At 41.8% G+C, this 11,674-nt stretch overlaps 1 protein-coding gene across 1 annotated transcript; it reads left to right on the top strand.

Moving 5' to 3' along the window:
- The first annotated feature begins 996 nt into the window (after positions 1-996).
- On the top strand, positions 997-3,967 carry LOC119340714 (phytepsin-like). The gene is made up of 7 exons (XM_037612633.1): positions 997-1,064; positions 1,242-1,532; positions 1,848-1,992; positions 2,133-2,273; positions 2,922-2,986; positions 3,232-3,320; positions 3,550-3,967. Exons 4-7 carry the CDS (start codon positions 2,261-2,263, stop codon positions 3,632-3,634), a joined length of 252 nt encoding a protein of 83 aa, XP_037468530.1. The 5' UTR covers positions 997-1,064; positions 1,242-1,532; positions 1,848-1,992; positions 2,133-2,260; the 3' UTR covers positions 3,635-3,967.
- The last annotated feature ends 7,707 nt before the right edge of the window (positions 3,968-11,674 follow it).

An 11,674-nucleotide genomic window follows, 5' to 3' on the forward strand; every position in this document is an offset into this window, starting at 1 on the left:
TTAATAACTTTCGCTGGGCCGGTTCCTGGTACTCGCGCGAAAAAACACTTGAAAAAAAGTTCGGAGGATCGTGCGCCAAATGATGTCAGGGTTCCTGGTACCTCGTAACTTTCGCTGGGCCGGTTCCTGGTACTTGCGCCAAAAAAGCAAAAAAACACCTCAAAAAAAGTTGAGAGCAAGGATCGAACTCACGCCGAAAGAACACGGCACTAGTATGAATAACCACCTCAGCTACCGTGCGCTAATCAAACACATTAACGTGTGCATCAGGGGCGTGCTCTCGCGCAGTCCACGTCGGATTAGCTGCAGACAAAAACGGTGGAGAGGCGGCCGGCCGGTGGAAGGGGCAGCCTCTCGATTATTGGTTCTCGGAGGTGCGACAAAGCCGAGGAAGAAGCCGGGCGCCTGATTCCCTGCGGTTCGTGTTGTTCCTCTCCTCCATGCCCCCTCTGCAACCTCTCCTCCTCACCATTCATGGCCATCGGAAGGACTGCAGGAGGCAGACCAGGGCGGCTCGAGCGTGCGATGAGCTTCTCGACTGGAGCTCGCCGTCGGCGGCGAGTGCGGGTGGCCAGCTCGCGCCGTCTCAACCCTCTGCCTCTCCCTCACACACGACTCGTGTCGTCGCTGCGTTCCCCATTCTTTTCCTGTGCTTTTCGATTGGCCCGGCGGTGAGCTGCAGTGCCGCTAGCTCGTCGGCGACGGCTACGACGCCATCTGTGCCGTCCCTTGGTCCCTTCCCCCGCCAGCAACCTTCTTGACGGTGTGGTCTTCCTCCTCCCCCCTCCCTTAATTTCTAGGGTTTTGAAGTTGGTTCAGTAGTTAATTCACGGTCCATGAGTTTGTGTAGAACGACAGGCGGCGGCCGGAAGAGCCATTCCATGACGAATCTCTGGTATGATGACTCCTTCCTCTGTTTCCCCGGTTCTGGATTCAAGTTCCCAAATGGATACTGTTTTTTCTTGATTGTGACTTTTGGAATTTTTGATTTGATAGATGAGAGGGCCAGCAAAATGTGATCAATCAATGGAGACGAAGTATTTGTCCAATTGTTTGCAAGGCTGGTGAGAATCTATTGGCCGTCGTTTGTTTAGTGTCATAATCTTAGAGCTTTTTCTGATTCTCTAGAATGTTGAAACAGTCTGGCTGTTTCAGTTTACGTCTTGCATGGTCAGTGCAGATGAAGTTTTTTTGGATTAATGTTTCCACCCTAACGAGTTCCTTCCATTTTTATGTCTCAGGCTGTACGATCTCCGAGATTGGCGCTTCTTTGTTCTGCCGGTGGAGATTCAGTGTATCACTGCAAATTCCTTACACCGGCAGTGTATCATAGCAAGTTCCTTACAGTAGCAAATTCTGTGTTTTTTGTATTTTTGTCGATGCAAGCCTGTTCTTCGACTATAAAAGGAACAGATATTTCTTTTGTTGTCAAGTCTAATCCTTTTTTGATGCATTGCAGATTGCTATCAAACTCTCAAAAAGGAAAATCAGCTTTATTTTAATTTGGCAAAGCTTGGAGGATATTTTTACAGGTTCAACGCTTGCTTTATTGCTTTCTTACCTTTCTTTCTTCAAGACAATATTTTCCTACCTCAGTGCTCGATAACTTTAAATCCATATTTTTGTTCTTTGCATTATCATAAAACGGTGTTGTTCTATCTTTTTGTTTTTTGATTGATCATCAGCAACGACAATGCAACCTACATGTCCTACTTTTACTACTGAGCTTACCATCAGAACCGCAGTCTGATGAGAACATTGTAAACTAACTGAAGATGGCTTGCTTCCCTTTTATGGTACATGCTTGGGGATACTAATTATAGCTGACAGAAAATGTGCTTTTTCAGCATGAAGATAAGAGGATGGGAAGGGATGATCTTCATGAGCCTCAGTGGTACTATCATATTATCATAACTGCTGCAAAGTTCATATAATGATCCCTGTTTCAGACTCAGATCAAAGGAACAAGCTGATCAATACATTTCAGCCATGGTTAGCCTCTCTTGCAATTTTCTGATGTCAGGTTTTAGCCATAATTTTTGTGATTAGGTTGATCACCTGCATCTATATATCTTTCTACTATCAACAATATTTTCTCAAAATTGTCATAAGCATGTTCCTTGAATATGTAGGAATACTGCGTCAAGAAAAACAATCGAGTTGAGCATACTGCGATGTTTTGACAGGAGATTCCGTTAGCTTTCAGACAAAGTAATCCAGTAGATAGGTCAACAGATTTTCAAGGAACAACAAGCCTTCAATGAACTCAGCCGGTAATAGAAGGTTTTTTTCTGCCTAAATCTTATATTTTCAATCTGTAAGAATCTGTTTTGACAATGACATGAAACTTGTAAGTCACATCATTTCATCCATACTCATGCATCAACATGTTCCATAGAAAACTTATACAGAACTGAATCAAAAGAAGCTGCTTTCATTTCAAGAATTTGTTGAATCCTAAAAAATGTGAAATCTATCTAAGGAAGTGCTTACCACATCGACACACAGCGTGTGCTTAGTCACAATTTTACATACATCATTGCTCAGTCCCCATCATATAAACTGATACCATTTCATTTTCATTCCCTGCACTCTATCTTCCTATTTGATCCTACAATTGGACTCATTCAGTGAGCTATTACCTTTTCTTTTCACTGTGAGATCCATGCCTCATTACCTGTATGTGCCATTCTGTGAAGGGAGTCCAGTACTAGCTAATTCCACTTAGTACAAGATGTATGCCTGATTATCTGTGTGCGCAATTTGTCAAGAACACACTGGTAAAGTTTTATCACTGCTGCTTGCCCGGTTACTCTCCTCTCAGACTGCATAATTGAATTACCTCAATATTATGTTGTATTCTATTTAATCTCATATATGCCGTTTCCATTACAAACAAATATATTTCTTATTTCTCACAGTAACAATTCTCTCAACACATGCTCCACAGCACGACGCCGACGAGCATCCGGAGAAATCATCTGCGGTAAGTACGTGCGCTGTTCATAATGTTTAGTACGACCGGAAAGAAAACAACAACCTGTGGCTGCAGAGATCATAGTGTACAAAATGGTGGTGAAGGTTACATATAGGGGACTGCTATTACTTTTTAGGCAAAATTCTGAGTGCTTTATGCAAGTGGTTGTCATACGTTCAGATTTGTATATTCTGTTGCTCTCGTTTAATTTGCAGTAAGCTGACTTTGTTTCACTTTTGATTTCTGTTGGTTAGTACATCCTAAAGATTGGTGATGGAGATGCTACCCAGTGCATGTGTGGATTCATAGCCATGGACATTCCTCCTCCCTGTGGACCTATCCGGTAAATTATGCGCGGCTTATGTTCTCAGAGCCTTCTGCTTTTATCGACATTGACCTCTTCTTAGTGTACTATTGCACCCTCATAACACAGACGGGTTAGTAATTAAGGTTTCTTCATCTGTGAGATTTATCTGCAGTCGTTGGGAGCGCTAAACACCTCTGAAATACTGGAAGCGAATGTTCCACGAAACTGCTGTGCTGACTCTAACAGTGAGGACTTGCTGTTGTAGGATCCTGGGTGATATATTCATGGGAGACTACCATGCTGTATTCGACTATGGCAACATGAAGGTTGGGTTCGCGAAGGCGGCATAGGGTCCCCCATGGTGGATGGATGAGCCGCAAAGCTGCCTAATCTTCAGGTCGGTTTCGTCTTCGTCAAAGCATGTATGTGCATATGTTACATGCTTAATAATAATTATGTGATCTGGGATAATAAACATGTCTGTTATGATTTGTCCAATATAATGAAGCAGGCTTTCATACTCATTATTTGCACATAAGCATGTTTCTCCTGAATCCCAACTGAAAAACGTGTCTACAACGTGTTTTTGTTCATATCTGCTTATTCACCTAAAATCATATTTGGGGTATCTCAGAAGACTCAAATTAGATCGGTGTATTGAAACTGAAGGATGGTCGATTTGGTTGGGATTAAAAACTGTAGGGTAATGCAATTTTTTTTATATTGAGTTGTTTCTTGAACACAAATCCTTGGGAGAGGAAGAGTTTCTGATGCGGGCAAGGAATCAGATCTTCAGGTGACCACACATTCATTCAAACCATGTGACCCATACTTCCTTTTATCTCCCTTGCATTCTTGATTTGGTTCACCTCCACTCCCATCCTAGCTTGCTCTTTTGGGTTCCTATAGGTTGGTTGCAAGGCAGTGAAGAACTGAAATACCTGAAGAGAACATTAGGAGATGATGCTAGAAGCTTGCTTGTGTGCTACCTGTTGTTGTCATTCAAAGGAGGAAGGAATGTGCATGTTCTCACTGAATAGAAAAAAGAGGCACTATGGTAAGAGACTAAATGTAGAGTTGAATCCCTTTACCATAGTAGTTTAAATAGCAACCAAAAGTTATTTTCCTGAGCCAGCGATTAATCAATGCTAAAGCTGCTCCGCATATTAGTAAGAAATGTTGTATTTTAGTTAGAAAGTATAATTTCATTACTGAATCAGTGACCGATCAATGTTGAATTAGCTTCGAATATTTTGTGAAAGTTCATTGAATCACTTGTCTGAAGCTTTATACCAACTATGATAATTTTAGTGTAAATAGGAGAATGAAAGGGGCGGCTCCCACTTGGCACCGCCCCAACTTTCTATCAAGAGGCGCCCCAAGGGGGCGCCCCAACCCCTAGTGATCAATTATAAGGAGAACTCTGTAAGTACATTTGTAGTCGCGTAATTTATTACACATGTAAAACGTTTACTGTAGCGATTTTTTTTTATTTTTTTAAAACATTTTGGAGAAAGCTCATGAATTACAGAAAAGTTCATTTGTTTTGAAGAAATAATTGATTTTGAAAAACAAAACACCAGGGCATATTGTTTCTATATTTTTTTCAAATCCCATAAATATTTTTTTGAATGCTCACATTATTTTAAAGTATAAAAAACCGGCACATTTGGAGCTACTGAATAGCAGGCGCAAAAAAATCTGAAAAGTTCTGCGGTAGCATCTCAAATTCGCGACCTCAGTTTTATTAGCTGTTGCAACTTGCCAACCGAACTAGTGAGTTCAACAGATAGATTCACGGTGCGAAACATTATCTATCGAACTGCTTTTGAACATTTGCAAATATTTTGCACTGAAGATTTTGTAATATCCATTTAACATTTTCTTAATATACAATGAATATTTTAAATTATACACAATGAACATTTTTTAATATATGATAACCATTTTTAAATACACATTAAATATTTGGGTAATATACGACTGAAGAAAATTCAAAAACACAGGGAACAATTTATATTCATTGAGCAATTTCTAATATACAATGAACATTTTATAATGCATGATGAACTTTTTTGTAATATAAATAGGAAAATGATCCGAAGGAAGTAGAAAAAAGAAATCATAAAAAGGAAAAAGAAAAGAATATAAATATAAATAAAAAAGAAAAACTAAAAGAAAGCAGAACCACTAAAGAAAAACCAAAAAGAAAAAACAAATAACGAACGAAAAATGGAAGCAACAAGGCGCAGCATGCGCTGCCGTGAACTGGGCCGGCCCATCCATGGGCGCTGCAAGCGTTTCCTCAGCAATCCCAGTCCACGTCAGCAATCCCTGTTTGGGAAATGATCCGAAGGTTCGATTTTGACCAGGATTGCAGAGTTCAGGGTGCAATCGACCGGGATTTTGACTTGGGGGTTCATTTCGCCGGACCTCTACAAGTTCAAGGTTTAAAATGGACTTTTTCCAATAAGATCTGTTTTTCCGTTGGAGGGTTATCCGATGAATAATATAATTTGTGCCAATAAATTATTTTGCTATATATATGAGGACTAAATTAGGCATCAGAGAGATGAGATCGGAACGATAACAACCATAGATAGTGTTTGCTTTTCCTTTTTGAAGGGTGACGTGGTGATTGCTAAGGGTAGTTCGTAGTTCGGCCGTGTGATTTGCGCCCCATGGAGTCTTGCTCTGAGTCTAACGACCAAGACTATTTCGGCATGGTCGTTAATGATAGATTTTCTAGTAGTGTTACTTGAAACTGTTAGTGACCTCGTCAGCCCGATCACCGGCTTGTGGGACGAGCAGCTTGTCCATGACACCTTCTAGCCGGTCGACGGAGCGACCATCCAGCAGATCCCAATACGAGAAGGCGTCGACGATTTCATTGCCTGGCAATTCGAACCAAAGGGAGTACACACAGTCTGGAGTGCTTACAAATTGCATGTGCAGTTGGAGAAAATGGAACGAGATGGCAACGCGGGCAGTAGTACGGGGATACCCGGGAACCTTGACCAGTGCAGCGACGATTCATGGAAGAGATTGTGGAAGCTACCTTGCCCTAGAAACATACAAATGTTTGCATGGCGGATCAAGCATGAGTCGCTCGCTTTGCGGACAAATCTTGTACGAAGGGGCGTGCAACTTGAGGACAAATCGTGTTTATTCTATGGCGGAGCAGAGGAGGACGGGGCACATTTATTTGTCAAGTGCAAGGTAGTGAAGGAAGTATGGAGGGATCTACCTCTGGAACATGAAAGAATGCAGTTGGAGCGGATCACGTCTGTGCATGTGATGTTGGACTTTCTTTGGGGACTAGATGAGAAAAAGCGCATCCTCATCCTGACTTTCTGGTGGCTTTGGTGGAGCAACCGGAACAAGGTGCGAGAAGGGGAGCTAGCGGACATGGCGGCAGAGGTGGCAAGGCATGCGAGATGCTGTGTATTGGAGTACCACCAAGTCTATGCAAAACAAGTGGTGAACACGGACAGAACACAATGGAAGCCTCCTCCGACTGACAAGATCAAAGTCAACCTTGATGGATCGCATTTTCCAGGCGAGACACATGCGGGCTGGGGCGTGGTGGCGAGAGACGCGGCCGGAGCTGTCCTAGTTGCAAGAGCTGGCCGGAAGGAGCACATCGCTGACGCCTTTGCTGCAGAGGTCCACGCCATGGCGGAAGCCGTTTCCTTTGCTGCGGGTTAGTTTCGAGACCGACTCCCAGCTGCTAGCGGAAGCCATGGATGTGCGGAAAGTTGACTCCTCTGCGTACTCTGCGATCATTGAAGATACCAAGCTACAGCTCAAGTTATGGTTCTCCCATCATGAAATAATGTTCTGTAAACGGCAGGCAAACTCTGTAGCAGATGCACTCGCTAAACTTGATCGTTTATGTGATGTAAGCCACTCCTTGCAGTGGGAGTCCGATGTACCAGCCGGTGTGGCTGAATGTGTCCTAGGTGATTTGCCTAGACACCAGTAAAATACAAGCTATGCTTGACCCTAAAAAAAACTTGTCCACTGAATTTTGTTCTCTTAAACTAGTAACTTGTCGGCCTGATACTACACTTCCCAGTAATGAGCTTCAACATTCTACATGTACTCCCTTCGTCCGAAAAATCTTGTCCCTTAAATAAATGTATCTGACATCAAACTAGTATAACATACATCCATTTGATGGACAAGCTTAGGACAAGCTTTTTCGGACGGAGCCCGAACCATTTCGAGCAAAATCGACTAACAAAATGCTTAATAGTAGCTGCATGATCCCCTATCATACGCTTGTAAGCATTCGCCAAAATGCTCTTTCCCTGTGGTAGACGACGAGGCCCATGCCGCTGGCTTGGCTACGACACTAGTAGAAATAGGGTGAAATGTGAAGCACAATAATGCCGGTTTGAATTTCAGCCGGCACTAATGTGTACATTAGTGCCGGTTCGTGGCGGCGATCAATAGCACCGGTTCGTGGTGAACCTTTAGTACCGGTTCATGCCACGAACCGGTACTAAAGAGGTTGTGTCAGCCTGCGGTCAGGATATGGCCCCACCATCACCATTTAGTGCCGGTTCGTACCACGAACCGGTACTAATGAGGTTATGGCAAGCTGTTTTTAGTCCCACCTCGCTCCCCTAACAAGCCTTTTACCACCTTAAATATGTTATTTCTCAAACTATCACAAGCACTTGGTCTTCATTGAACTCTATGTGTAGAATTTATGGCCGCAATATGAGTCTTCATCGGTTTATAAATCGTTGATGACTCATATTGACAATTCAGATTGTACACACAAAGATCATTGATGATCAAAGTATTTTTGATGTTATAAGATCATATTGACAATTTAGACTGTAAAGAAATATAAGATCATGATCTAAATGCTCTTATATTTTTTGCGTTCAGTATGCACCAACTGCTAGGCGGGAGGAGCTGTTTAGTACCGGTTCGTGGCGAACCTTTAGCACCGGTTCGTGCCACGAACTAGTACTAATGAGGTTGTGTTAGGTAAGGCTAGCTGGGGCCGCACGAACACCTTTAGTACCGGTTCATGGATGAACCAGTACTACAGTTTCTTAGTAAGCTGTTTTTTAGTCCCACCTCGCGAAGAGAGAGGGACTAGGAGCGGTTTATAAGCCCTGAGTGCAGAGACGATGAAGAAGAGTCTCAATGCTTACGTTGCTTAGCTTCAAGCCTTCAGGAATATGGTAGACTGCACGGAGCTATGCGCAGTGCAGTTTATATTATTCCGAAAGGCTTGAAGCAAATTAACGAGCATTGCACCTCTTTTTTATTTTTAATAACTTATTACAACTCCGGACTTCTTCTGTTATGGCAAAAACTAATTGCACGTCGGCATTTCTTTTTTTTTAACTTTGGTTATAACTCCAGACTTTGACCATCAAGTTTTGCAAAAAAGAAAAAATAGCAGGAAAAAAACTATAGCTGAAAAGAAAAAAACTATATAAAATGACCGTGAAATTGAAAATCACTACAAAATGAACTCTGAAAATGTTGAATTTTGGCAAACTAGATGAAAAACTACTCAGAAATAAATAGAAGAAAATAAATATAACAAAAAAGAAAAAACTATACAAAAAACTACGCAGATATAAATAGAAGAAAATAAAGAAGAAAAGAAAAAAAACTATAAAAAAAATTGGGGCGCTGCCCTGTGGGCCTGCTAGGCCACGGGCGTGCAATTACAGGCCTTAAAGGCCCAGCAGACTCACAGGGCAGCGCGCAGAATTTAGGCCCACAAGCCTGCTATATAGAGGAGTTCAAAGAGGTAGCCGCGGCTGGGTTTATAAACCAGTGCGGCTGCCCTTCGCCCGGCAAGGTGGGACTAAACTTTGGGGTGGCAGCGCGAGGCCTTTAGTACCGGTTGGTGGCTCCAACTGGTACTACAGATCACCCTTTAGTACCGGTTGGAACCACCAACCGGTACTAAAGGCCTGCTCTTCCCGCCTCTTGGCCTGGCCAAAGTTGGCCTTTAGTACCGGTTGGTGGCTCCAACCTGTACTAAAGGCCCATCCTATATATATAGCACTTACGAAAATTTCAGTTACATCTCCCCACTTTCGTCTCCAACCTCTCGACATCGCCGCGCGCCGCTCGATCCCGTCGTCGCCGCCCGTCGCCCGTCGTCCGTCGTCGTCGTCGCTGTCCCCGCCGCCGCCCGTCGTCGTCGTCGTCTCGCGCCGCCGCCCCGAACGCCGCCGCCGTCCGTCGTCGTCGCCGCGGTCCCGTACGTCGTCTCTCGCACCCGCGCGCCGGCGCCCCCGCCCCGTACGCCGCCGCCCTCGCCCCGTACGCCGGCGCCCCCGCTCGTACGTACGGGGCGCCGGCGTACGGGGCGGCGTACACACACATACACACATATACACACACTACACACATACACACACACACACATTTTTTACTTATTTTCTGTTTTCTGTTTTCTGTATTTTAGAAAATTTAATTAGATATTAATTAGCTAGGTATGTGAGATTTGAACTAGTTGAATAATTAATATAACTAGTTTATTTTTAGTAAGAAAATTGTCGAACTAGTTTATTGAGGTACATGAGATTTGAACTAGTTGAATAATTAATATAACTAGTTTATTTTTAATAAGAAAATTGTCGTATCTGAGATTTGATTATCTAATTAAAATATTATAGTTAGATATATATTTGAACTAGTTTATTTTTAGTAAATGCTTAGTTGAACTAGTTGAATTAATATATAAAACTAGTTTATTTTTAGTAAATGCTTAGTTGAACTAGTTGAATTAATATATAGAACTAGTTTATTTTTAGTAAATGCTTAGTTGAACTAATTGAATTAATATAACTAGTTTATTTTTAGGAAATGCTTAGTTGAACTAACTGAATTAATATAACTAGTTTATTTTTAGTAAATGCTTAGTTGAATTAATAGAATTAGTAAGTAGTTAAATTAATAGAATTAGTAAGTGTTTAATGTTTCGCCTAATATGAACATAGAAATGTCGTCTGACGACGGAAAAAATTTTGGTATGTGCACATACTGTGAAGACGAGCGCGACCAGTGCGACAGAAATTTCCTTGTTGATGGTAGGCGATTCAGCATCAAGCTGGATGAGACTTTCGAATTCGATATAGTAAGTCACAACGACAAGTCTGTTTTCGTAATTAAGCATGACTTATATATGCTTCATTTGCCTGACTTATAATTTTTAATTTTCACTATTCTATTAGCGCATCCCATGTCATGCAAGAATTTTTATCTTGTAGGTTTCAAAGATATGGAAACTATGGAGGTAAAAAGAGCTTACCTGAAAACTGAGCATGATGGTTATACTTTCAACGTTAAAGTATACAATGCACACATGTACACCTATTTTGAATGCAAAACTTGGCAAGCACTATGCAAGGCTTATGCATTTGAGTCTGGTATGGTTATCACCTTTGATATTCGTCCGAAAGATGATATTGAAGGTAATAGAGACATATGGGTCGATGTACAGACGCCTCCAGTTCTACCATTATGTGAGTTCTTCTCAAATATATTTTTGTCTTTGATATTGCTTATTTCAAAAATAACTGACAACTAATTTCTATTGACAGATTATCTCCATTCAACCAAACATGTCCGGCGCTTGGTAGACAGGACCTTCTACTGTCCCGGAGCTGAACTAAACTGCGAGGAGATAAGTCATTATGTTTCATGGCTTGAGGATCTTCATACTGTCAAGACAAATTTTTTTCCTGCACTTGGAAATGTTAGTACTCAAAACGTGCGACCAATAGTGATGGTATTGAACTACGGTCACATCTATTTAGGAATGATGGTAAGATATTTACTATTTGTCCTCAGTGCATATTTTGCATACATATTTTTCTTTAAACTTTCATTGCTGAGTATATTAATTAAGTACTATACGATGTTCTTCAACAGGGACTCCCGATGACAGTTGTGCCTCAGGGGATCGAGACTAAAGGTCAGATGTCAATTGTTAGCTTAAGGCCAAGATATCCTGCATTGCACATGAATGCATTCAGGATTTCTAGAAGCGATGAATGCTTAATAATGAAAGATTGGAGGAAAATTGTTAATGATCGCAGAGAAGTACTAGGGGGCAGCAATGAGAAGCGCAGCCCACGATTAGGAGACAGGTTCATCGGCATGCTCCAGTATGATCAATCGGGAGAGCTATACATGTTCTATGCTATTTTACCAGAGAGAGAGTAGCTAGCAGGAGTGATTTAGCTAGTTCTTCATGCTGCTCTTAATTAGTACTTGGCCTTTCATGTCCGTGTTCTTCGTTCTGAACTTAAGTGATTTGCTTTTGTGGTGTTATATATGAACGCTTATAATATCATGACAATCATGTTGAACTCGATGATTGGTTCTACTAGAAATTCTAT

Source organism: Triticum dicoccoides, chromosome 7B, assembly GCF_002162155.2.
Source record: "Triticum dicoccoides isolate Atlit2015 ecotype Zavitan chromosome 7B, WEW_v2.0, whole genome shotgun sequence".
NCBI classification, from domain to species: Eukaryota; Viridiplantae; Streptophyta; class Magnoliopsida; order Poales; family Poaceae; genus Triticum; species Triticum dicoccoides.

Bases quoted from the DNA above. Each gene is read 5' to 3' on its own strand.
- LOC119340714 (XM_037612633.1), top strand. The intron at 2,987-3,231 runs GTAAGTACGTGC...TCTGTTGGTTAG, and splicing joins ATCCGGAGAAATCATCTGCG to TACATCCTAAAGATTGGTGA. The intron at 3,321-3,549 runs GTAAATTATGCG...TTGCTGTTGTAG, and splicing joins CCTCCCTGTGGACCTATCCG to GATCCTGGGTGATATATTCA.